The sequence below is a fragment of the Neopsephotus bourkii genome, unplaced genomic scaffold (genome assembly GCF_033783945.1).
Source record: "Neopsephotus bourkii isolate Nb327-2 ecotype Australia unplaced genomic scaffold, CSIRO-AGI_Nbou_v1 NB_739, whole genome shotgun sequence".
Classification (NCBI taxonomy): domain Eukaryota; kingdom Metazoa; phylum Chordata; class Aves; order Psittaciformes; family Psittacidae; genus Neopsephotus; species Neopsephotus bourkii.
In genome coordinates this window covers 484,885-512,759 of record NW_026901237.1, presented here as the reverse complement: position 1 = coordinate 512,759, position 27,875 = coordinate 484,885, and the positions used below count along the sequence as shown (strand labels likewise).

General features: G+C 43.1%; 1 protein-coding gene across 2 annotated transcripts; it reads right to left on the bottom strand.

Moving 5' to 3' along the window:
• Positions 1–1,174: 1,174 nt before the first annotated feature.
• SYDE2 (synapse defective Rho GTPase homolog 2) lies at positions 1,175–27,570 on the bottom strand. Of its 2 annotated transcripts, XM_061354407.1 has the most exons (8): positions 27,291–27,570; positions 22,959–23,681; positions 12,006–13,099; positions 9,246–9,372; positions 5,685–5,866; positions 4,740–4,971; positions 2,791–2,849; positions 2,074–2,205 (listed from the first exon to the last, which is right to left on the bottom strand). In XM_061354407.1, the coding sequence occupies exons 1-7, from the start codon at positions 27,394–27,396 to the stop codon at positions 2,839–2,841; spliced, it is 2,475 nt and encodes an 824-aa protein (XP_061210391.1). In that variant the 5' UTR covers positions 27,397–27,570; the 3' UTR covers positions 2,074–2,205; positions 2,791–2,838. The 2 variants fall into 2 exon arrangements, with proteins under 2 accessions (XP_061210390.1, XP_061210391.1); XM_061354406.1 differs by lacking the exon at positions 2,791–2,849 and having other exon boundaries at positions 1,175–2,205; positions 27,291–27,568.
• Positions 27,571–27,875: the final 305 nt, after the last annotated feature.

Here is a 27,875-nt window from a genome sequence, read left to right as displayed (position 1 = left end):
TATATTGCAATAATTGTCTTGCATCTTTTAACACTTATAAAAAATAAATTAATGGGATTGGATAAATCATTTGAAATCGTGCTAAAATAATTCCTTACAAAAGAGGGGTGAAGTTTGCCATTGTAATTCTGAATTCCTTGCTACTGTAAATAAATAACTCTTCCATTAAGCAATACAAGGTTAGCAGAACAGCACTTACCCACAGGGTGAATAGGAAGCCATGGTGGGATGCCAACATTGTACCAAGAATGTGAAGGGAATTAACTTCTACCCTGACAGCAACTTTGACCTCTCAAAACACAAAACCCTCTTACCCTCACCCACCCAATTCCTCCCTTCCTCATGGGGGATGATGTGTAAAGGACAAGGAATGACTCTGCATCTCCTTCTGGTTACAGGGACTATCAAAACATCCGTATGTGATCTGGTAACTATTTTTAATTAAACCAAGAATGCATTTCCTTAACGTGAAATGTGTAATTGCTCACCATAAATAACTAAAGATAAAAAATGATCTGAGGAGAAGATGGCAACAGCTCAATCTAATCAGGTCACAGTGAACTGCAATCCCACCCAAACTCCCCAGGAGTAACATCACTCAACCCATTCTACCTCATGTAACAACTCAGGTTTCCATTTTGGGGAGATTCATTAAAATAAAGACTCAGAAAAGAAGTAACTGCCTTTGAACTTGAGTCTTGCATCTCCAGAGCCTTCAGAGAGGGCTCAAACACAGATCTAACTACAGCAGCCAGCCAAAGGTACCACAACAGAAACATGTGAAACTCCACAATAATGTAACAGGTTACAAGGACAAACCAGAAGTGTTTTTTGAAAGGTAAATATCTTCCAGACCTTCCTTATATATGGAGGGGAAATGAAGAAAAAAAAGACAGGGAAAAAAACTGAACAAACAATAAGGAATAAAAAAAACCAGGGAAAGCAGGTGGTGTGTGAGAGAGAACACAAGGTCATTAATGTTAATAATTCCCTTGCCTTCCCCCTGGCCATATCTCTGTGCATAAAACAAATGCTGTGTTACCCAAGGGATAACCTCCTCCCAGCATCACTGAGCACGTCCTCCTCAACACAGGTATGCTGCATCATTTTGAGACCTCTCCTCTCCAAAGGCGGCTACAGACACATGCACATTTATACATAGATATATACAAGGTTAGAAAAATATTTAATTTTTGCTTGTTTAAATAATTACTGGAAAGTGTTAATACAGGAATACGTTAATATTTGTACAATTAAAACTTTATATATAAATATTATATATATATAAAGCATTTTTCATAGCAGCCATTGCATATATAGTAGAACAAGTCTGTGAAGTCTATGCTGCAAACTGAGGCCAAGCAGCATCCATCCTCTTCTGAGAGGAACATCTGTACCGGAGCCAGGATTTCAGGATTGAGGAGTTCTGCTCCTCCAGTAAAGCCACTGCTTTATCTTGTACCAGGTATTGCCCACACCACCTAAGTGCACAGTGGTTTTAGGGAGAAATGCCACTATGTGGAATCACCTCAGTGTCTTTAAGCTTGTCTCCAACAGCTGAATCAGGCCAACACCTTGTAACAAAAAAGCAGAAACATAACGGAATGGCTTAAAGTGTGTTAACATCAGGTAGCCATGGCCTTATCATGAGGTGCGAGGGGGCAAGTCAGGGGCAAGGAGGAGGCGTCGTGCAGGACAGGGTTTAGTAACTCAGATTTAGTTTGTTTTTGTTGAGTTCCCTTTCCAGGTTTCCTATCAGAGTATCGATGCTTTCCTGCAGGTCTTTGAGGTTTGCTTTGTGATCCACCGTGGAGTCTATCGCTTGCATTGTCAAATAGCTCTGAAACGTGTGCTCCCTGGGGACGGACTGGGGGTGCCCTGCCGGGGCATCCAGCTCCTCAGCTTTGCTGCTGTCATCCCCGCTCTCTGAGTCCTCTGAAGGGACATCATCGTAGTCTGCTTCAGTCAGGCAGTCTTTTGAGTTTAAGAAGTAGTTCTCCCCACAGCTACTCCAGTCTCCAGCATAGCGGTTGCTCGATGGGCTGTTTAGACCTGCTGGCCTTGGTCTGAGTACCCCAGATATCTCGGTACCACTCAGATTCAGCATCTGAGGCCTCTGCCTCTTGGATCTCAGGTAATTCAGGGAGGATGGGTGATCGGGAAAGGCATTCAGATGTGCTGGCTCTTTGGCAGGTGAGTGGTGTACTAGAAGAGAGAAGTTACACCAGTCAGGAGTGAATCCCTGCTGAAACAAGGAAAGTCGACAACAGATGCCGACTCTCCTCCCTTGATGTCACACGCTAAGAGCATGCATGAATACATGCAAGCTTACAGCCAACACATTCCACTATTATATTTTCCACCACTGAATGATACAAAATAATTAGAAAAACTACTGTCAAAGCTCAGTTTTGAAGATTCATGCCAGATTCAAATTGCAACAGAGAAAAAAGCCTATCTAAAAAGTAGAAACTCCCAGAGCACCGATTAAATTCATAGTGTGAGTTAATCACCATCGGGCTCCAGGTCAAGGGAAAGCAATCAGCTCAGCTCACACACCTGGCCCAGGCTACAGGAGTAACAGAAAGCAGGCACAGCAAAAGAGGTTAAAACGCAACAAAAAAACCCCACTGCTGAGAAATACCTAGAGAAGCTGAAGAGCCGAACTCTTGCACTTCTCTTCTGCCCTAACGTTCTGTGCTATTAAAGCAGCTCATTTGCATTAATTTGCCTAAGCAGCCACAACCCCATGTCAGATGTACACTCAAACAGGTTTGATAGCAGCATTACCTGAGCTCACGATTCTACAGCATAAGTTACTAACAGTCTCCTCCACTGTTACCGGCTTCCTACGGTAAACAGCACAAATATTTTTACTGACCTATTATGCCCATTAAGCATCTGAGCTGCAAAACTTCTGCTTTTACACAGACCACCTCTTGGAATTAACAGCAGAGACTTTCTGTTCCCACAGAATAGAAAACGTGGTGCACATAAACCCTTGCAGTTCACAATCTCACCCAATCCTCATTGGACTCCTCACACACAAGCACAAAGGCTCAGTCCCAAGATGTGCCCAATGGTTTTCTGTCTAGGTCTGCATTACAGGTCTTTCCAGGGGATTTTAGTCTTACTTTGCATCCTGCACAGTAACATGCAATAACTATCACTGCTTCCCCCCCGCCCCCCGCCCTCCCTTACTGTAACAAAAGCCCTTCTGTTTAGACTATGCTTCATTAAGAGGAAGGGCCGTGGCTTAACAATAACTTGCCAGTATTGTACGGTCTAACTGAACAAGGACTATTTGTTTTCAGTTGGAAAAATACGGAAATTGAAGTATTGCACAACATGTTGATTATCAAGCTGTCTCAATCTACAGAATTGAGGGACAAGACTGGGATCCTTCCGTCAGGTCCAACTACTCTGTTTACACTGCCTGGTGTACACCTGCTCACGTCCCTGTGTTTGTGTTTTATCACTCTTTTAGCACAATGTTCAGTTCTTGCAGTCCAAGGGACAACGTTTGGCTCTCCTCTTCAAGGTGAAGGAAAACTCCACTACTGACCCTACTCCTGGTCCCCTTTACAGCATGGATACTCCTATGGGCAGAGCTACATCTACCTACTTGTTTTCCACAGCAGCTATGCCATAAGCCATCCCCAGGGTTTCATAACTATCTTGTGCACAGCATCTGCTGCCCCAAAAGCTCTCAGTCTCCCTCTTCCTCCATCCATGTTTCTGTCCTGTGCGGGCTCACCAACTGATAACCTGTTCTAATTTTTGGTGGTCAGCAGCTTTTGGACTGGCCAGCTGCAGCTCACAATGGAGCAGAAGTGTCCTCAACCATCTCAAGCCCATCATGAAGATGCACCATTTGTCAAAGTAACTCTCCTCTTGCTCTTATCTTCAGGCAGAGCCAACAGCTGGCAGCTTCCCTGCCGCGCTGACCCAGAGCACAGTCAGTGTGCACTTGTTACAGCCACAGGGTTGGCTGTCACAGGAGTCGACTCCAGGACACAGTCACCACCAGGTCACCAGAGTATGGAAATAATGTGAAGAGCATCATCCACAAGCAGCTCTTGCAGCAATATCCTTCCAGCACCTGCACCTGAGCTGCTGGAAAGCCACTCACCCACTCAGCTGGAAATGGGGCAGAGTGGCTAGCACTGCCTAATGCAAGCAAACTGTTATCTATCAGGTTGTCAGGATGTTTCCGACTCTGCTAAGTTACAAGGGAGGAAATAAAACAGCCCTTTGGGTCATTTATGAGACCAAACAACTAATGAATTCCATACACAGTTAATCCTGAATGGTCAAAGCAGGAGAGCAGGTGGGGAAAAAGAACAAACAAAGCCCCCATAAAACCCCAAAAAAAACACCCCCCAAAAAACAAACAACAAACAAAAAAAATCCCCAAAGCCCCCTAATTCAGATGCTGAAGCCTCACTGTTACTAGGTTTGTTTTTTCTCATGTCTTTAATCACATAAATCACCCTCCACCATTTCTGACATTATACTCAAACCGTCTGACAAGAAAGCAATCAAAACAACACATTTCCTATTAAACAAAATGATCAAATATAAAGAGTAGATCACAGAATTGTCAAGATTTCTTTAGATTACCAGGTGATAACATAGTACCTTGTGTTTTAGGAACTATGATGCTGCTCAATCATCCTGTGGATTAACATACACTGTTACACAGTACAACCGCACAACAGTGGTTCATGAAACAGTACCTGGCCACAGCTGGAGTAAATAGTGAAGAACCTCTATGTGCTTTTTGAAGTCTAGGGCACTAGCAAGCTCCTCTGAGTCAATGAAGACTCTGTTGTTATGGTTGGTGGTCTCCTGCCTCTGGCTCAGTAACACAGGCCCAAAACATACAGCTAAATTCTGGCATGTCATCTTATTTACTTCGTGGTAAGAAGCCACTAGTTTCAGGTGATCCAACAGCATCTTCAGGGTAGCCTAAAAGAACAAATTAAGACACATTTTCTGGTAAAATACAGCTTGTTTCTTACCTGATCTCAGTTTTACATTTATGAGTTTTCTCACAGTGGAAAGGGGACAGGACGAGAGGGGAGAGAAGCTGCAGAAGCAGTAGTGATGATCCAGGTACATTAGAAAATAAAGAAATATTCAGTATGACCCCAGCATCAGAACAAGCTTCCAGGTAACCTTCCAGGTACTGTGCAGGCCACTCACTCTCTATGTACCCCCTAGAAACAAGCTAACTGTGGTTTTCTACATTTGGGAGGTGTCAGCACACACCACTATTACACTGCACAGTAGTAAACAAAGACTTCATTGCACATACTTAAGAAGGCGAATGCATCTGCCCTTGTGATTACGACATACAGATCAGAGAGCTCCACAGAAATGGAGCAGGATACCACAGGAGAATGATCTTCAATCTAACAGTGTAAAAGTAGTGGTCACAGCTTTTCATTCAGTTTTACAGGGACAATATAAAACGCAACCCAGAATAAACCCAGTAATGCAGAACCTCCAATTAATCACAGCATGGAAGTATTTTCAAAGACGTGGGGCATCAGAAATCCAAGTGGACTGTTAAGTCAGGAAATGGGTGTACGCATTTTGACATGTTTTATTTCCAGAGTGAAAATGTTCCTTAATTTTCTGAAGCATACAATTTACTTGCCCCTGCTAACACCACTCACCTTCTCAACGTCTGGCAGGCAATCCAGAAGGGCTGCTGTGTGCTCAGAGTCACTTGGGTCATTTTCACATCCGCTTGCTGTCATTCTCAAGGGATTTTTCACCATGGCATCCAACACTGCTTCGTAGAGCTGCTTGGTTATCAGGGGAGAAGGTAGCTCTCGCAGGTAATCCTTTAGGACACCTTCACAAGAGACACAAGAACAGTTGCATTTAACAAGGTGCAGATTCACTTTCCAGCGCTTTTTGGGACCACTGAGGGACATCAGCTTCATCTGAACCATGACAAAATTCTTTGTGTCAGTGACGCTCCTTACATTTGTGAGCCAGAGGTGAGAGGATGACAGCAACATGGCACAGTGAACCATGGACTCAGCTAAGAGGCAGGAAGTATCTCTGCAACCTCCCCATAAGGCTAGGGCCACCAGCATCCCATCCCTGCAATCTCAGCAGCTTCTCCAACTCATGCAAGGCAGCTCATCACAAAGAAAGCAGTGAAGCTAGGATACGAAGGTGCACTGCCTCCAGAGGTGTGCGCAGGAGCGGGTACACCAGGCACAGAGTGGGCACCTCTCCTCATTGGGGTGACAGAGAGGCAAGGAAAGGGCTCTTAGCAATCCCCCGCCCTATCCAAGGAAAGGAGCTTTTACGAACACCAAAGTCTTCAGCTCCATGACACCTCCTCCTTTATGTGCAACGGCATCCAATTTGTCTGTTTGGTTTATTTGCAGCTATAAAATGATAAGCAAACATCCCGGTGCCAGCAGCATGTTTGGTGAAGGACACGCATTTCCTCACCTACCAAAGCAAAAATCACATAAATGTCCTTGAAACACCAGCTCCGGCCTGCCTGCCATATTGCTCTGGAATATGTTTTGGTGTATTTTGTTTGTTTTATAAAGAATATGCCACTTCTGTTACAGCTCCACTTAAGGGGCTAGTTTTTTGTTTAACAACTTAATTATATTCCTCTCTGCTCACCAAATTTTATATCTTCCCTGGGTTTTAGAGGCCCATGTTTCATGCATGGCTGGTTAAAATATTTGAGAGACAAATGTGGCAGAGGCTGGTGCTGTACAGCATGGCTTGGAATACTTTCCTTTTTTCATAAGCAAAACAATAGCAAAAGATGCTGACTTTTATCAGGATCTTTGCTTCAGCTGTGCTTTTTTTTTGGAGGTGGAGGCTGACATAAGAATCAGCTTACAGTAGGAACTGGTCTGCCATAACCAAATCCTTCTATACCACTGAAAAATTCACAACCATCCTTTAAAAATCATTTAGTAAGAAATCCTGTAATAGCACCCACAGTCATAGGACTACCACCTGTCAAAGGACTTTCTCCTGTTCAGCCCTGAATAACAGGATAGTTTAATGCCCTCTGACCTTTCTAAATCCTATTGCTATTCACTCAGCTAAATTAGCCCTGTAAGAGGCTGCTGCTATTTCTTGTCGCGAATCTACACTTCCTACTGTTGCCAGCCCACTAGCACATTTGCCTTGACACAACCACACACAACAAATTTAGACAGCAAGCACAAACTGCCATCCACTTCATTAATTCCTCATTTTTCTGGCCCACTGAGCTGTTAATAGCATTGCATGCTTTATGCAGAGATACAAATTCACGTGGATGCGAACAGACACAGTACAACAACATGACTCCTGGTCAGTTCCAAAATTGGGCTGCACACTCCAACTTGACCCACAACCGAACTTAATTTGTGTGTAAGCCTCTGCCAACCCCAAGAGCATTTCTCAGTCAAGATTTAGTCATTAAATATTCATTCTTTAGCCTTTGGAGACCTGTCAAAACCAAAAAATCCTTTTAATCTCTTCACAAAGGAGCGCTACTCACATTTCAGAGGGACACGAGGCAGCACTTCTCTCCAAATCAGCCAAGATTTGTGCTGAGGATTCATATTTTATGGAACACATATTTTAGCTGATAAAAGTATGAATTGTGTGCATCAGCCTCAGCATTGCAAGTACAGCAGTAAAACACCAGGGAAAACATTCCCCCACAACCCAACCCCCTAAGGAAATTCAAGAGAGGTTTTTGTGGGCTCTTTTATTGCTAGCACTAAGCACAGTGGGTACCTAGGTCTGTCAGCAGAAATTGCAGGTTCCCCTTTCAATCTAGACCATTTGTGTGCTTACAAGTTAATATCAAGTAGTTTCTGCTGTTTGGCAGAAAGCACCGGAGGGTTTTTATTCCTCCCTTTCTGAACTGATTTACGAAAATCAGGGAAAAAACAGGGCTTCAGTAATTCATGGAACAATCTGATCTTAGAAGTTATCACCATTTTTTCTCATTAATTTATTTGTAAAGAGAATAAATTTATCCAGTTTAAAAGATCCTTTTTAAAGGGTATATACCATCTGTGTACATGAACAGAAACACACATTTCTGCTGCAAGAATGCTTGTACTTCAGAGCAACATTGAACCCAACTGCAAAAATCTGCCAAGGCAAGTAAGGCAAACAGACTAGACTGTACATTCTGAATCAAAGGGTTTATTTAACCCAGTAAATGCCACCAAGGAGTAGTATAATTATATAAAGTAGTGCCAGAAGACTAAAGTGTAATGAACAAAATTCATTCCCAATACACTGAAATGAAATAAACCACTGAACAGAGTAGAACTGTCCCATACAGCTGGATGCTGGATGCTACAGAAAGGGCTTTGGCACAGGAAATTTATACCCTGGCAACTGTTGTTACATTTTCCATCCCTGGATAGGTAGGAAATTAATGGTTCTGACTAATTTCCCAGAGCAACTGGTTTATTCAGTGGTACCTGAAATTACAGTAACTTTGGCTCACATAACAAGTGTCAATACTCATAAAACTGTTCTGCTTTTAGGCAAACAAAAACAACCTCAACAGCTTACTTCAGTTATGCAACTCCTGTGAAGGCACACATGTAAAGAGCTGATGCAGATGCAAACCTCCTGTTCCTGTACTCCCACTCCTTCCCACCTTTGCCAGGACCTTGCTGCATGACAGCAAGCCAATGGCCGCTCCAGTGAGCAAAGGAAAGTTGCTATTTAATTATGCTTTAGAAGAAGCAATGACCAAATTAAGGCTCTTTGCTGCAGTTCTAACCAGCTTAAGCAAGATGATGGGCTTCCAAAAGTCCTGCAATCTACAACATAAAGGGAGGACAAGGGGTTTATCCGAGAAGGCCCTTGGAATCACATTGTAGAGTTGCTAGCACAGCTGATGTGCCTGATCACAGCCAAGTGATCCACTCCAATACAAACCAACAGCAGTTTAAACTGGCTCAGGGAACCTCAGCTCCTTTCAGACTCCCCTCTGTAACTGGTAGAGCAGTTACTGAAAGCTGCTCCTTCCATACCCTCCCTCCAAATCACTGCTGATTCATACTTATACATCCCCACTGCACTCATTCTCACCTAACTTTTATCAAAACAAAGCAACAGTTAACAGCTTGTTAAATGACAACAGAAAATTAGTTCAGAGCAAAACTTCACCTTCTAAAGGTACTTTAGGAACATGGCACAAGTCCATACTATAAGAAAGCAAGTAAATCTATTACCTGTTATGACATTAATATCCGGGTACTGGCTTTCACAGAGGGTAACAGCCTTGCTGTCCTTTTCAAATGCTTCTCGAAGTTCTTTCTTAACTGCTGCTGAGCCACATAACCGATACAGGCCTACCACCTAGAAGCAAAAACAACAGCCTGTATCAGCCATTTCCCTGCAGAGGGGACTAATAACTGGCATCATGTGTTGTCTCATCCAGGAAGTGCAACTAAACGAACTGTTTGGAAATTTATATTAAAGAAATTCAATCAGTGCAAATCAAATGGCCATGTATGGTATCAAACATTTCACAAGACACACAGTTGGGTCTGTGAAGTGCTGAATAACACTAATGTTTTCCATAATGGTGAACATCCTGAGCAGTATTTTGTTGTCAGGAGTTTTAAATTGGAATAATTTAGTGCTTTGCTTCTATGCAGAATCAGGAAATGAAATACTGATGAAGCATCTATTCTTATCCTATTTATTTAGATCACCATTATTTTTCCTAGTTTAGCTATAGAAGGCAGAAATGTAACTTTAGCAGAAAGAAATTAGAAAAAGCGGTTTGAGCCTTATGTATTTAAAATCACATAAATTTTACATATATACCAAAATAAGGTTATTAATCATTAAGCAGAAAAAAGCAGTCATACAACCACCTATTAAAATAAGAAATGTTACAAGAAATAAAAAAGAAACAAGCAACAAAATAAACCACACTCCATTATTACACCTACAATATGCTATTTTAAAGATTACAAGATGCTGACCTACATGTGTTTCAAATCATATTAAAAGTTTTATGCAAAACAGAGGTTATTTAACTTGCTCAAAGTGATAGGATGAAACCCACAACACTCTTGGACTGAATTACTGGTTAAATCATGTACTTTCATGTACTCAAATCTTGTATTTTATCATTATTTACTTTTCATCAACACCATTCACACAAAGCACTCTTATCTTAAGGAACTAAATCTTAAACATATTAATTTTATTTTAACGAACTTCATAGGCAGCTGTACTGAGCAGTAAATGGTTAGTCCAAAACTCCCAGGGACTCAAAAGACAAAAAAATACCCAAAGACAAACAAGCAAACACACATACAAAAAAAAAAAGCCAAATAAAACACACACATAGGAAAACCCAAACAAAAACCAAACCCTCACTTAGACTGTACTGACTAAGACCATACAAATCTTGGTTTGCAAGCAAGACTATTTGTCTGGCCATATATTAATTCATATTTAAATAAATAGAAAGTTACCCAATCGAATTTGTACCCTGTCTTCCCAAGACTGATCACAATCTAGTGTTTGCCTAAGATAATTTCTTTTAAACTTTTCTAATGCCAGACCTGGATTCAGGTGCAGGTAATGCACCATGACAGCAGTCTGCAGTATATAGTAAATATAAATGTCAGGCAAGCACATGGTTAAGAAAAAGTTAACAGTAGATTTCTCATTTTTGGTTCTGCTTGTGCAAACACACAAAACAGATTTCATGCTCAAAAGCACCAGGTAAATTCAGACAATTCGGATCCCAATCGCTTCATTACCAGTGTTGCCTTGATTACCCAATGTCATTTGCATGACTAGGTGCTAATAAGCCCAAAATAAAAATGCTGAAACCATGGGACACATACATTGGTAAGAATAAAACTTCTCTTTTCCACTGCTTTTCATAACAATGGATGCATTCACAATAAGAATAATACAGTTGTTATCAGCAGTGACTTTCAGCAAAGTAATTACATAGAAGTAAGATTTCTCTGTATTTTATGACCTAGGTTATAAATGGCAGAGTTAATTGCTTAACACCTGGAACTATATCCAACCTCTCAGCAATTTAAAATAGAAACAGTGGTAGGTGTGATTACTTCTCAATTCCACCTGAGCTAGAACAGGTGTACAAGAAACCAAGGGCTCACGCATGCTGTGGAATAGCATACAAGAGTCCTCCCACCATCCGACTGTAGGACTGTGAATAGTCCTTCATATTCCTTCCTGTCTAACATCCATAACTGGTTATTTGTTTTCATATGTCATTCCTCAAATATATTTTTGTCCATTACCTTACATCAACCAAAGAACTGTATTAAGATGAAGAGAAGAAACTGGGCACTGCTGCTTTACAGCATTCATCTCCTGTCCTGATTTTGAGAACAACCTAAAGAAAGGCCAGGGGCAGCAGCATGGGGAAACAACTAATTCAGTCCCTTGGGGTCTCCATCACCACCCGTGTGCCAGAGTCAAGTCTTTGGCATGTTGGCTCAAGACTGAACGCATGTAAGGAAAACCTTGTCAAAAGACCTGTCCTCATCACTTTGTGTCACTGCACAGGATGCCTCAGTTTTGGGGAGGAGGGAACATTATACTCATTTTTGCATTTAGATACATGTCCTTATGGAATGATCCACATCTCAGGAATCAAGCATTTTCAAGTTTCCAACTCTGCTTTCTGAGGGTGACTACATGCTGGGGGCTCCACATTCATTTCACTATTTCAGTCCTAAAGTACTATTTTGAGTACATCTACCCTGCAAAGGCCAAGTTGGAAGCACTGATTTCACACAGTTCTGTTATTCTTCCCACATTACAATGACTAGTGCTTACCAAACAAACAGGAGCAGCAAAGCAAAAGAAAACAAAAACTGACATGTAAAGGTGTTTTTAATTTCCCCTTTCCAACTCACTGCATAAACTCTGTGGCAACAGTTACCCTAACACAGAAGTATTAACAGAACAAATTAAAATATGCACAGTACCTGACAGCCTCTCCTTTCAATCTCCAGGATGCATTTCTGCATTAAAAGTGGCACCATCAAGCCTGCGTTTTCCTTCTCTACAACTTTCCGAGCATCTACCCCAAACATCACAGGCTCCCGATCTGCATCGAGGCCATCAAGAGAGTTCTCCCACTGTTCCATGAGTGTCAGCTTGACGTAAATAAGCCCCCTGGGTTCCAGCTTGACAGCCAGCTGATGCGTCTTTGCCACTCGGAAGAGAGTGGGAAGAGCCACGGTTCCATGGCAGCACACACGGTTCTTCCGCGGGGTGGGCTCCCAGCTGAACACCACCAGCTTCAAGTGCTGAGCGTTTTCAATTTCTATGTTGAACGTGTGGTCCATATCTAGGAATGTTGTCCTACATGTAAGCAAGGCTGTTCTTGCTTTGTTTACTGAGTCAACCTGTATTGCACAAAAGACATCTTTTGAGTCTATTCTTGGTGGTTTTAAGTCTTCAGCACCATAAAAGTGAATGCTCATGAGTCCAGAGAGGTACTGAGAGCACTTGGGTTGATCAGAAAAGTTGTAGTGTTTGAAGGCATCAATATCTATTTCAGTTTTACCACCATTACTTGGAAGGCTCTCCTTTCCTTTCCCACACTTGGTTTCATGCCCATGTTTACCTGATTTTGTTATAAGTTCAGGAGAGTCGCCATCACTGAGGTAACCACCTTTGCTGAAGGATTTGGAGCTCCTTGACCTTTTCTTTTTGGGGGTGTGTTGTGACAACACGCTACTGTCCAGGTGGTAACGACTTATCACATTCCTGCTGGCAGCTGTGGTTGAGTTTCCAGAAGATGGCAAAGACACTGTATGGCTTGTATCCCTGGCTTTCAGCAGGGAAGGAGGATTATCTGAACTAGTATGGCTTGAAGTTCCCTTGACACTCAGCTTCCTGCTCAGCTCTGGCAGCTTTTTCATTTTCATTGAAAGCTTCCTCACAGTTCTGGGAGATTTAATTCTATCAGGGAATGGCCAGTTGATTGATCCGCTTTTTTTCAGAGGACTGGGACTTGGAGGAGAAACCTCTGTTAAGGGAATATCAGCCTTGTGTGCAAGTACACCTCCAGACCCTTTAGAAGAAGAAAAGAGAAGGAATAATCATATTCAAACCACTCAGTAACTGCTGTTCTCAGAAATGAAAAAACAAATATTGAGCTAGAGGAAAACACGTTGATTTGTCATAACTTGATACACACAATTCATCCAGACAACCATCATTCATTCATCAGGCAGATGTTCATGAGCATTTGGAAAGCTGTGCTCTGCTGGCTCGTTCAGCCAAGTTTGGCAGTTCATAGTCAAAAGCTAGATTTGTTCTGCTTTATGGAGATGAAAGGGCCAGAAACTATGTACAAACAAACGAGCTATCTCACCCATGACATTCAGCTCAAGCTATTTGTGCTGCATCCCCTGTAGAAGCAGACGTGGCTGAATTCCTGGGGCACAGGTGAAATGAAACCAGTCTTAAATGGGAAAACACTGGAATATTGCAAATGTGCCCCTATCTACAAAGCCAGCCTTTAGCTACATAGCCAACACATCAGCACTGCCGACTCCTCTTAGGTCTAGAGGAAAGACACTCATCTCTAGAAAAGATTATGACCGTACTCTTCTGCATGTCCTTCTATTACACCAAAGAGACCTAAAACACTCCTGTGTAGACACAGTGAACATCTCACACCTTTTCTTCCATCATTTCTCTCAGCTCCTCCTTCTCATTGCAGGACGAAGGAGTACAACAAGGATTTATTCCTTCCTGCACTGCCTCATTCCTGAAGTGTTGTTTTCATGAGATACTCAGCAAATCATACTTTACAGAGGTTTCTCTTGCAGATTTCTTAAAGGCTTACCACTTTCAATTCTGAACTAATCACCTTAAATCCAAATCACCATAGAGCTAGTGACTTTTACAAGTCCCTTGTCCAATCAGATTAATTTTCACCCTTTAATTGTAACTTTAAATACTTCACTTAGTTTAAACAGTTAATCAGGTGATCTGGTCTTTGGTCAATGTGATTTGTTGTAGTTTTGGTTTTCTCCCAAAAATTCCCCTACAAAGACCAGTTGTAGTCCCAACAGAAATTTGGCTTTAATAACTTTTGCAGACAGTGGCTTAAAAGAGTATCTGTATGAAAGTTTCAGTTATGAAAAATAACGCCTAGAATATGTTTTCCAGAGCAACAGAGGAAAATTCATTTGGCCCTGCATCTCATGGAATTAGCCCCCTTGCAGGGGAAGGGCTATTTCTAGCATGCCTGCTGTGCTTTTCTGGCAAGCAGCTAGCTAGAAACGTAGTGTTTGATAAAAGTAGACAAAGCCTTCCCTTGTACTGCAAATCACAGCACAGTCCCACTGGTGGGCTGGCCTGGAGTGCTCCACAGCACTCAGTGCCATACTGCAGACTGCTAACATTAATCTTCCCTTTCTGTCAAGTCTCTGGCACGGGCCTAGAAAAGCAGGCCAGCAAATTAAACTCCCCCCCCCCTTTCCAGCTCTTTGAAACTGAGAGTCAATCTAACACCCTGACTTTTATGTGTTGAACTTCTGCTGCATTCAGCAGCAAACAGTTAAAATGAAATATGTGGCTGGAAGAAACTTAACAGTCGAGTATTATGCAGGATGGTATTCCCATCAGCATTGAGCCACATGTTGTTCCACTAAAGCCAGCAATGTGCTGAGGTATGCACGCCATTTTAAAGAGTGTACACGATACAACTCTGAACAAGCTGCAAAAGGAGCTCTAGCTTAGTTTGGTAACACTCCGCTTCCCAGCCTTCCCCATCTGATTCAGCTTTCCCACAGGGGTGCCAGAGCAACTGAGCTGCTCCTCACTCCTTTACCAAAGTACAAGGCTTGCAGGAAACAGGTGCCTCACTGTCCTGCCCCTACTCAGCCACTGCACATCCCATCTCAGCAGCTAAGCTTTAAGAATACCCTTACAGAAGGATGGTGGAGGAAGGAAGAAAGAAGATGAAACATAAGAGGCACCTGTTGAGTAAATGACTACCAGGGGAGCAAGGGGATGGTCAGTTTTGTGTATGCAGCTGACAATATATTTATGTATATATATATAAAAATTGATTTCTTTTTTACAGTATGTCATGGTTTAAAACCAGTCAGGCAGCTTGTTCACTCACACACACCCCCCCCCCCTTCTTGCCTTCCTCCTACTCCCGGAGGGATGGAGAAGAGAACTGAAAAGAATGCAACTCCCATGGGTTGAGATAAGAACAGTTTAGTAACTAAGGTATAACACAAATCACTGCTGCTACCACCAATAATAATAATGATAAAGGAAATAACAAGGGAAGAGAATACAACACCTCACCACCCACTGACCAATAACTCACCCCCACCCCACCTGACCAAGCACCAACTGATACCTAGTTCAACCCTGCAGTCCCCCAGCCCTTCTGGGTAACTCCAAGTTACATCCTGGGCATGATGTGCTGTGGTATGGAATACCTCTTTGGTCAGTTTGGGTCAGGTGTTCTGTCTCTGCTTCCTCCCAGCTTCCCCTCCTCCCTGGCAGAGCGCGAGGCTCAGAAAGTCCTTGGCCAGACCAAACATTTGAGCAGTAACTAAAAACATCGGTGCTATCAGCACCATTCCAGGCCAAAAGTCAAAAGCACAGCGCTGCACCAGCTACCAAGAAGGAGAAAAAAATGACTGCTACTGCTGAACCCAGGACACAGTGAGAACACTCAGTCACTGGAACAAGCTTCCCTAGGACACAGTAGTCTCCACCACTGCAGGTTTTCAAGACACAACTGGACAGGGTGCTAGGTGACCTCATCGAGGCTCTCCTTCCCACCACAGGGTGGACCGGACATCTGCGGTCCTTTCCAACCTGGGCTGTTCTATGATATACTGTCTTTCCTACATATACCTTATGCTTTCCTGAAGATTTAGCATTATGAGCAACACAAGAAAAAAAACCAAAACAAACCAGCTTTTGAAGGCCAACACAAGCCAAATAAAAGTGACTTGACATCATAAGTGCCTGCTTCCATCATCTTGACTAGTAAAGCTGCCTTTTACTTTGCTCAGTGATATGGCTATGTGAAAGGATGAAACCTTTTATACAACCAAAGAGACACAACGGGAGAGACACAACCAGCCCACAGTGCCTTATGAACCCTGATCCTCCCTTTTTCTCCACATCTGGCCAGATGTCCACAAGGCAATTGCCACTGTCCCCTTGGTCGAGCAGGCTGGCACGCATGGATCATATGCCTACACAACACTGCCCCAACGGAAGACAGAACTCAAACCACCACTTACAACACAGCCCCTGCCAGACACATGCAGTGATTCAGCACAGTAAAGATGCTTGTCTGACCCTGTTTAACACTGTTTACATGTGCTTGGGCACATATATCACTGTCATACCTGCTACCAGCAAGGCATGTTATTTTACAGGCCCATTTGGTTATCCTATTATACATGTCACATTCCTCATCACTTACGATAGGGTTTCTGAGTTATTTTAAAGTTTGTCAGAAAACGTGTAATTTATTTTTGGGACAAGAAGCTAAGGTGCATGAGTAAGTCAGAAAACTATTAGTTCCTTATTACAGCAAGCTATTGAAGTTTCAAATGGCCATTCTCTCAACTAATGGAAATGCTGAGTTCTCACCAAATTAAACCTGAAAGGTAATTTAATTTTTCCTACCATTCTCTAGACATACTTAATAAGTAAACCACAGTCTAACACTGAAAGCTTTTCTCTAGAATAATGGCATTAGTATTGAAGATCTAAGCCATTTCATTTTGAAAAGAGGAAAAAAACCTAGCAACACAGTTTACACGAAGTGGTTGTAACTTTCAAAACCAAAGCCTCCCTTCTGCCTATGTTTTTCATGCCTTTTTTGTAGTATTACTTACAAAGACAACCCAAGGACTTTTTGGGAAGATAAGTGTTAAAAATGAAAAAACAGCAAATCAAAACAGAGAGGCTCAAATATCTTAAAATTGTTCTTGTAGCAAACAATGGGTGAGTAAAAATGGACTACTGTTCTTCTGTGCTAGATTACAAGAAATACTGATCTGGATGCTCAACTGACACAAATGGCACAACTCTACTGATGTCAAGGGCTGTTAGCTTACACAGCTGCAGGCAACTTAGGTTTTTTTCATCCTCGGTTCCAGATCTGCTCTGATACAAAACTTCAAAAGAATTCATGCTGTATCAAAATCAAGCAATTTCATTTAGGATACAAAGAAAGCTTAATTTCTATTCATATCAGCAACTCTGGGTAGGTCATATACACACACAAAAAAGAACTTTTAAAAAATGAAACAGAATGGAATTATTTCTATGTAACATATTAATTATCTAAATAAATGGAAGAATCTCTGTTTTAACCTGTAAAAAAAGCCTTTTTTTACCCCTAGAAAAACTACTACTTTGACCAATGCAGTCTGAGTTCTATCTCACATAATGTTCCAGTGTGAACGAATGGAAAAATTATTAAAATGGTAAAAAACCCCAATCAAACAAAAATCCCAACAGACAAAAAACCCTCTACGTATCCAGTAAAGATAGTCTGCTTTTTTCAAATTCTATGCACATGGCATTATTTAGGCTGTGATAAACCCATCAACCAGGGATCACTTGATCCCTAGAGCAAAAGATATAAATTACTTTCAATAGCCCATTAATTAAAACAGGAAGTGATTACAGCAGAACCCCCCCGAGGCTCATGCACACTGAGAGGTGAAGGGGCTAACCACTCACTGCGTGTTCTCCATCACGGTGGCGACCCTCAGAGCATCCTTGACAGTGGTATCTTATTAGAGAGAGGAACAAGCACGTGTAACAGCACTTTAGGTCTCTCACCACACTTAAAGAGTTCAGTATCTACAAATAAGCATGAGTTAGTTGCAGATATTTTAAGTAACAATGATTCTGCGATGCACATAAACTGCAGTGGGCTCTGTTCATGTGCTGGCATCACACCAAGATACAAGCATCAAGACTGCGCCTGATGCCAATCACTGCCTGTTTGGGCTGCTCTCACAAAGATTTCCTCCCCTCACTGTGTCTTTCATGGCATGAAAAGCAGCTTTGCCCCTATTTCCCCAATCAGAGAATATGAACAGTTACTCAGTACAAATCAAACTGCAACAGGTAATGGCTATTTTAAATGAACTGCTCCCACTCCACAGCTGCTACATCCTTTTGCCTCTTCCACCAGCAGGTCTTTATGGCATTGTCATCCCGTAGATCAAAGACACATGCATGAATAAGCCCTTGATCTTCAAAAGCCTGGGCACAACCTCCCCATAAGCCCACCAAAAAACTGGCTTCAGCTCTGCAGGAGTAAAAGGGAGCAGGGGAACCTTTCTGCCATACACCAAACCATTCTGTTATCTCAAACATTATGCAAATATTTCACATGAATGCTTTTCTGCCTCATGAAACCAAAGCTCCTTGCACTTGGAGAACAGTTAAATCACAAAGCACCTTCCATCTGGAAAAAAACAAAAATTAAGCAAATAGTATCTGCAATATGTGGAATGAAACTGGGAGATAGAATTTGCTGTGCAGTATACTCTGTATGTTGCTGGAAGCTTATCTGCAACATCTAAGCACAAAAAATATTTGTTTGCATTGGCCCCAAAAGATGTATTTGGAAAGTAGGATAGTGGTCACAGTCTAAGTGGTGAAAGAACCTGTAGCTTTAATGTAATTTAAGGCAACCTCTATTGAGCATGCGTTGAGGTCAAGCGTGAACATGGTACCATAGAACACCAGGTTGGAAGGGACCTCAACCTCAACCTTCACTTCCTGCAATGCTGAAATGAAATCTGCTTATGGTGATTCCTCCCAGGATCTTCCACCCAGGCAGCTAATATATATACATTTTCCATAGCAAAAGCACCGTCCAGATCCTGGCAACCTACAATGCACCAACTCCTACCAGGATGTCTCTGAGATACACACATGTGTGAGATGATTCTACTGATTAGGTAGACACTAATCCCAACAGTAATCCTACCCAAAAGCAAAAATAATACAAATTCTTCAGAAGGTGCCACAGTGTAAATCTATCACAGGAGGTGGTATTGTAAAGAGGTATTTTATTTCAACATTTTGCAGGTGATAGACACATCTATAAAAATTTACAGTTAGCATTCAATCCTAAACAGCTGTAAACAAAATTTACTTCAACATTTTATATAGGCAAAAAAAAACTATATGTAGAATTCTTCATACTGCATTTATAACAAAAAAAAAAAAATCCAATCATTTTATCTGCACAAGGAGGCATTAAATTAAAAACAGCCTCCAGGGTGCTTTCCTCTTAAAACTATTTTCCCACAGACCTAAGAGCACAAGTGGGCACTGTTTCTACATTATGAACGTAGAACCAAGTTATCTTCTTACTCCAATCTCTTGTGTACTTGTTACAATCAAACCATATTATTTTCCCAAGTTCTGCTATAAAATCATAGAATGGTTTGGGTTGGAAAGGACCTTAAGATCATCCAGTTCCAACCTCCCTGCCATGGGCAGGTACACCTCACACTATACCATGTAGCCCAAGGCTCCATCAAGCTTAGCCTTGAACACTGCCAGGGATGGAGCATTTATCACTTCTTTGGGCAACCTGTTCCAGTGCCTCACCACCTCCACAGCAAAGAACTTCTTCCTTATATCTAACCTGAACTTCCCTTGCTTAAGTTTGAACCCATTACCCCTTGTCCTATCACTACAGTCCCTACGGAGGAGTCCCTCTCCAGCATTCTTGTAGGTCCACTTCAGATACTGGAAGGCTCCAGCACACTTCTCCTTGTGGCCCTCCTCTGGACTTGGTCAAACAGCTCCATGTCCTTCTTATGTCAAGGGCACCAGATCTGCACACAGTACTCCAAGTGGGGTCTCATGAGAGCAGAGTAGAGGAGCAGGATCACCTCCTTCGACCTGCTGGTCATGCTCCTTTTGATGCAGCCCAGGATACGGCTGGCTTTCTGGACTGCGAGTGCACACTGAAGCCAGCTCATGTTCAGTTTCTCATTAACCAACACCCCCAAGTCCTTCTCCTCAGGGCTGGTCTGAATCTCTTTTCCACCCAGGCTTTAGCTGTCCCTGGGATTGCTCCTAATCAGGTGTAGGACCTTGCACCTGGCTTGGCTGAACTTCATGTGGCTGGCATTGTCCCACCTCTCAAACATGTCAAAGTCCCTCTGGATGGCATCCCTTCCCTCCAGCGTATCAACTGAACCACACAGCTTGGTGTCATCGGCAAACTTGCTTAGGGTGCACTCAATCCCACTGTCCATGTCAGCAACGAAGATGTTGAACAGGACTGGTCCCAGTGCCAGCCCCTGAGGGAAATCACTTGTCACTGAGAACACCAAGGGGCACCTTATGTCTAGACAGTATCTTTTAAAAGTCAGCGTGGCCAGAATTACCAAGGAATTACCTGACAAATCCTATTAACAAACGGCACTTAGTGTAGAAAGTAACCAGATTAACACCAGGAACTAATGGTGCAAATTAAGACTATGGGGCAAATTAGTACCTCTACAACTAGGATCCATTTTATTGATAACATTTACAGGGAATATCTATCTGCTGTTGTGTTTGGAAAGACTCCAAATAACTGAATTCTATAATTTATTTTTTCTTAAAATTCTATCTAACAAGGTGTTTTTTTTAAAAAAAAAAGAGCAAAAAGAAACAAATCCACAACCCTTTTCTGCCTACAAAGTTGGAAACCCAAATAAGGCAACAACATTTAAGGTTTTAAAGGTAAAATTGATTCCATTATCCACAGAAGAAAGCAGCAAATGACAAAATGAACTGTGTATTTTGTTGGCTTTTATAGAACCCCCTTTATTCTGTCTATGCTTCTCAAAATCTTATACTTTAGACTCTAACCAATATTGACATATATTACATAATATCAGTAAGGAAGGTAAGCAGACTTTTCCCCAAAGCTGTAATCACTTATTTGTCAGGAGTTACTGCTGAATGTACCCAGCTTGCTAAGTATATAGACATCTGTTTCACAGCAGTTGTATAATTCAAGTAAGGTCCTAACACAAATAAAGCTAAATTGGCCATGTTGCCCTTCATTCAGTAATTCTGTATGGATGAGCTGTCATTTTAAATTTCACTGAAAATAACTGTAGATACCTTAACTGGATTAAAAACAACTACTAAGTCACTTCTCCATAATCAAGCCAATTACTGAGCAGCAGGGATCCACTTCATCATCAATTAATCTATTCAGCGTGATCACTGTTCAATAAATGCAAAATGAGAGCTGCATCTAAAGTACCTCAATTAACTCAATGCATAACAAACCAATCAGGTAAAAACTTTCCTCCCAGTTTCATAAGACATGTTTTTAAATAGGCAATTTTGCTCTGAGAAATAAATGTTTCTTCAGTATGAAAACGATTTGGATTTTTTCCTTCTCCCACATTAAGGGATTTATTTTTCTTAAAATTAAATAGTCACTTGTATATTGGGAGATTAACCCCCTAAGTGAGGGTCAAACAGTTTGCAGGACACACATGGCTTTCCTAAGTAACCATGCTTACCGACCTCTCCAAAGCACCTAGAGCTCCAACAATGACAAAAATCTACTTAAGAACATGGTATTTCATTTATCTTGCAAGCAAGTATAACTGGTCCAAGTATTTAATGCACCTATAAAGCGAGTTATTTCTAAATGAATGTCCAGTAACTTTGCCACTAAAAATACTTGCGTCTGCAGCTTTCCCACAAAAAGAACAAAACATGAGCTCCCAGAAGACCAAGTAGTTTTTATTTCTGGTGTTTATAGCAGTTGCTCTGGTGCCTTTGAAAACAAGCCCTGTTCCCAGAAAGCAGTCTCCACACTGGGAACCCAGGCACAGCAACGTTGGACACGTGACATTGTGAAGGCAGAAGCCTGCCAGGATGGCGAGCAGGGCAAGACAGACGGGGTCCTCCTCTGGAGGACAACACATATGCTCCAATGCCGGTGTTTCAGGTCCTCTCTGCTGAGCCAGGCAGAAATACAAGCTCTTACAAAGAGCAAAAGTGTGCAAAGGAAACGTGAACCTTCTCTAAAGAGGGGAACCTGGAATTCCCTGTCTCCTGAGCTTTATATTGTTTCTAACTCTCAACAGGATACTAGAGTTAAACTCAAGATAATGTAAGACACATCACTAATTAAAATAATACCTTTTGGAAAGGCTTGGGTTTTTTTCTGCTTACTTTTTTTTTGCTGTGGTTTTATTTTTGTTTGGGCTTTTTTAACAGACTGGGAAAAATATTTAATAAGATGCTGAATTCATGCAGTAATGGTATTATGGAAATGAGGCCATCAAACACTCAGCCAAAGATAACAAGGACCAAAGAGACTAGGTTCTGAAAGTGAAAACCATTCCTCTCCAGTCTATTAGATTAGCCTGAGACAGTCAACAAGACAGCAATTATAGAAAACGATGTGATGAATACCATTTATATGGTCTTCCAAAAAGTCTTTACTAAAAAGACCCAGACAGCAAGTTAAAGAAAGTTCTGCAGACATTAAGTAGCTTTGAGGCTGGAATCTAAGGCCAGGGTTAGAGACTACCTAACAGAGGAAACTCCACCACTATGTCCTCGCATTACCAGGCTTTTAGCAAGTTTGTTTTTTAAAACCTTTGCCTTCAGCAAGGTGAGGGCCCAAAAGCACAGAGGACAACCACACTTGGACATACCATGGACAAACTGACTGAGAAAAGACTGCAGCTCTACACCTAGTAGACATCAGTCTCCCAAACTGAGTCACATTTTATGAACTTGACAAGCATTTCCAGCAGAAATTTGCTTGATTAAGATAAAGGGAAGAGAAAGAGAAAAGAGAGGTATCAGAAGGGTTTATTATTCCTCTAAAAGAAAACAGAGGACATAAACACTCTGATGTTCCTGAACCCTCTTACCTGTTGAAGGGCACTTAAAGGTAGGATTGTCCTCCACTGCTGGTGCACTGGGAGCCTTGCAGGCAAACCTCTGCCGATGCTGCTGCATTTGCTCCCCAGCATGTGCAGCATCAGCCTGACTCACTTCGCTGGGCTGAGATGTATGACTGTTTCCTGTGCTCTCCATGGAGCATGGGGGACCCTCATGGGGACCCACAGACATCCCAGAGTCACCTCCAGGGAGGGATTTGTACCGAATAGCCAGGGAGCCCACAGCAACAGGACTATTCACAGCAGAAAGGTGCACCCTCGGCAAGTCAGGCTCATCATCTTCAGGGATTGGGTTGTACCATATTTCTCCTTCATCATCTGCATCATTATCCTCACCCAAGTCCAAAGCAGGGCTCCTTGGCACGTCAGGGCTTGCGGTGCCACCGACAGGAGCACAGCCTTGTATGGGGCGCTCCCGCCCCACTGGTGACACAGAGGCAGCCCGTGGTACTGCGGGTTCAGGCAGCGGGATAGGAGATTTGAGTACCGGGGTAACAGCCCTGTGCATTTCCTTACAGGCATTTTCTTCTTCCAGAGAAGGAGGAGGAGGTCGGTGTGTGCTCTGCTGCAGCCAGCTGCGTTTCTTAGAAACAGTGATGCTGTTCATCGGCAGCCTGTGCTCAGGGACTGCACCGGCCTGGGGGGACCCAGGCTCTTTCCTGCTTGAAGCTATGTAAACATTTTCGATTAGATCTGTTCCCAGAAAGAAAGGGGGGGAAAAAAAAAAAGAGGGAAACATAAATGTTTAGCATATCGTTTTGCTTTCAACAGATGAACACACATGCTGCTGTATGACATCTACATTAAACCTCATGCAAAAGGACAAAAGACAAGTTGATGTGATTATAAAATTAGATTTCAGCCTGTCAAAGCAGAATGTGCACATAATTAATAAAGACTCAGGCTTGTTTGGCTGTGTTTTTAACACCATGTAATTTAGACAAATGGCAGCGAGATAGCTCCGCTGAAAGGTCATGCATACTTACACAGAAACGGATGGGGTTTTCTGCCAAGTTCAGGTACAATTGGTTTCAAAAGTTGCTATGTGGTTGTTCTCCAGTTTACTTAGCCAGTGAAGAAACAGACCTTACTTTTGGTATAATGTACTACTAAAATTGCTACAAGAAACCCACATAGATTCACTTCTAGATTTTTATATAAATAGAAATGATGATATCTCGTGCACAAAAACCTCCAGAAAGGACTGTCTTTATCAGCTTTATCCTATAATTAAGACAGAAGCAATCCTGATTTGTAGGGAATAAAACCATCATGAAAGGAAGGAAGGAGAATGAAGAGCTCACAGAATCACAGAATGGTTTGGGTTGGAAGGGATCTTAAGGATCACCCAATTCCAACCCCCTGCCATGGACAGGAACACCTTCCACTAGACCAGGTTGCTCTAAGCTCCATCTAACCTTCCATGAACAGCTTCTCTAAGCAACCTGTGCCGCTGCCCCACCACCCTCACAGGGAAGAACTTCTTCCTCATGTCTAACCTAAATGTAAAAGTTTTTAAATATCTAATGACACACCAAAAATTTAATGCAACACCTGATCAGATTCCACTGACTGCTCCCGAGACTTGACACTATTTCCTTAAAGCAATCGCCAAACATTTAATTATGCATCCAAAAAGTCACCTACACTCAAGCCCCTTGTCAGAGCACATCCAAGCAGGCCACTCAGCAGCAGTGGCAGGCTGCAGGGCACCAAATGCAGCAGCACATCCAGGCAAGCACCGGTCCTGTCACTAGGACTGGAAGGAAAGCTGCAAATACATTCAAACGATAAACAGGGAATGGAAGACAGATAACCCTCACACTTCTCTGCACAGAAGAACAACCCAGACAGGGTTTGCTCAGCTACTGAGAATGAATGGGAATAACTGGGTTCTCCTAAAACAGACAACTTGTTTTCATGGGCAGCCCTCAGCAGTTTGAAATTCCATATGGGAGCAGCTATTTGATACTGCTTGAATGTTATTCTCAGCAAAAAACTATTTGAACACCAATCACAGATGTTGAAATAGGGACATGTCTCTGGAGAATTCAAGGAGCAACTCTGCAAATCCAGCTAAGTTCACTGCAGACAAGGAGACAGGAAAAAGACTGTCACTTTAACACCTTCCCTTCCACCCTTTTTTTAGGTTTGTACTTTAATGACAGAAGAGATCCTTGATAAGATCTGATACACCGTTTGATGAAGGATTCATCAGTTGGTGATTCTTTTTTTATAGGTGAGGTTTACTTGTTTAGCTAAACTGCAATATGAACAGCTTGTGATTTGAAGAATTAACTTGGTTCAAAGAAGTAACAGAATTAACCATGCTCATTTTGAAGCCCGTGCACACCTCCACTGAAGTGCTTTGCTACACTGGGGTCTAAGTCAGTCCATTAACAGAATCTGAGGAAAATAAGAAAGCAGGGTTGAGGGAGCAGATCTCTGGGCAAAGTTTCAGTGATTTGGCAGCAACTGTATTCCTTCCCCCACCCACAGCCTCAAGATTTAAATGTGTCATGGCACACGTTCCCCTTTACACAAATTTCACTGCTATTTCAAGAACTAACCAAAAGGACAGGGAACTGATCTGCAGGGGGCACAGGGCTAGGCCTGCATTTCCAAGAAGCCAGGTTGGATCAGGTACTTCTCAGGCAGGCACCCTCCTAACTCAAAGCCCTCTACTTCTGTAACGGACAGCCCAAGGAGCCATCCCTGCTCCAGTGACATAAATAGATGGAGCATCCCAGAGCTGTACTTCCACACAAAAAAAGGATCTGCTACTTCCTGCTCCATTGTAGCAACACAGGCCCATCTGCACCACTTAAGGCAGCCCACAATTCCCAAACTAGTAGGCTCCTATGAAGTACAATGTGTCTAAATACACACCCAGAAACACATCTGGCACCAGCCTCAAGCTGCCCTTCGGTCCCAGCAGCACCGCACTCACAGGGCAAACTCAGCTTTGTTTCCAACATCCACGCATACACTTCAGTAACAAACCCTGTGCAAAAGCTTACTGAAAAACCTTATTACTAACCAGGCACCTCCAACAACCCTGCTGCTGGCAGAGACACTGTACCTATCACACCTATTCACAGCCACCCCATCTCCGAACGGGCCAGCACACTGCCAGGGGTCATCGATCGCAAATGTTCACTGAATCTCATCCAAAACATACACTTACATGCATATCTTCCAACTGTAGTTTTTGCAACTGACAGCAGTACCTGCAACCACCGCTTCCCCTTCATTCGAATTTGGCCATGCTCCTGAAAGCCCTTATGCCTGTGTTTATTTTAGAAACAAACTGTCTCCCATGCAAGTATCTGCACAACCAGTGGTTCAATATCACAGAGCAAGTTTTCAATGTTATTAACTGTTATAGTAACGAGCTGGTTTTAAATAAATACAAAGCACTCAGACATAGACAGGCCAGGCACATACTTTTTGTTCCAGAGCAAAGTTCCATTCAGAAGAATGCTGCCTGCTCTCTGCTAGCACTTTCATATATTTAAGGTGCGTGCAGTACTTTAATACTTTTAATGTAAAACCAGACCAGGCCTCCAAACAGATACAGAACATGTCAGTGGTTGCTCTCAAAAGATGCTTAAGGGAGAAAAGTAAAGTGAAAAAAGACAGGATTTTCCTTCACATTCCACTTTATATACAAGAAAATAAACAGATCAGTATTTAAAGTTATGCCATTATGGTAACAACACGTACATGCTCATATATGAGCAAAGCCAAAGAACTTCAACTTTTCAGCTCAACTGAGGTCAAAACTGATATTCAGCCTACTACGCAGACATATAAATATTTCAACATGATGCTGTGCACTGCTTTTCCAAGCGTAAGGAAGAGGGGAACAGCTTTTCCAGCCTCTCCATATACGGATCAAACAATCTATAGTTCTCCTGGCTGCTCCTTAAACACGCTTTCTTTCACTACATTTCGTAACGCAGCTACAAAGTATAATAGCCACGAATTTAAACGAAACAACAGCAAAACTGATTTGTAAGCTTTCAACGCGACCTCAAACCCAAACCACCACAAAGCCAAGCAGCAAACCCAAGCCAAGGAGTGACAGAGCGCCGCACGGCGAAGAAGCGCTGGTCTAAACCCGAGAGCCCCTCACATTAACGAGGAATCTTTATTCCCGATAGGAGCAGCAATCACTGACGGGACGATGCTACCGCGGCGGACTGACTCCAGACCTCAACCCCAGACCGCTCCCCGCCCCTCTCGTCCCGCTCCCCCCTGCCGTCTCAGGTGGAGGAGCCCCGTCCCTCAGACACTCACCCTGCGGGGCGCACACCCCGCCGTGGCGGTGCCCGGCGCTCGCCGTCCCTCTCTGGGACCTCCTGCCCCGCAGCTTGGAGAGCGTCCTACGGAGCGGGTCAGCCATGCCTTGCTGCTGCGTCCCTGCCGCCTTCACCGGGCGCTACGCCTCGGCCCGCGGAACCCGGCAGCCCCGCTGCGCGGCAGGAGCGGGAGCGCTGGGCCGCGCTGCCCCATGGCGGTGTGCCTCCGCGAGTGCGGCCCCGGCTCCGCCGCGCACATACCTCGCATAGCTGAGCGGGGTGAGAGGGCGGCCGCACTGCGCATGCCCGGCCCGCCCCGGCCCGGCCCGCCCCGCGCGTGAGGGGCCACGGCTGACCCCCTATTCCCTGCTCTGGGCCGCCTGAGGGGAGCCGGTCCCGCCGGTGCTTGCCGGAGGGGTCTGGGGCTCCCGGGGCTATGGCAGGCGGCCCGGCGTCTGCCCCGCCCGGGCACGGACTTCTCAGCAATACCCCGAGTTGTACGTAGAGTCTGTCAGACTACAGAGAGGGGTATCGTCACCTGCGTTAGCCGTGTGCATGGCATTCCTTGCCAGACGGTCCACAG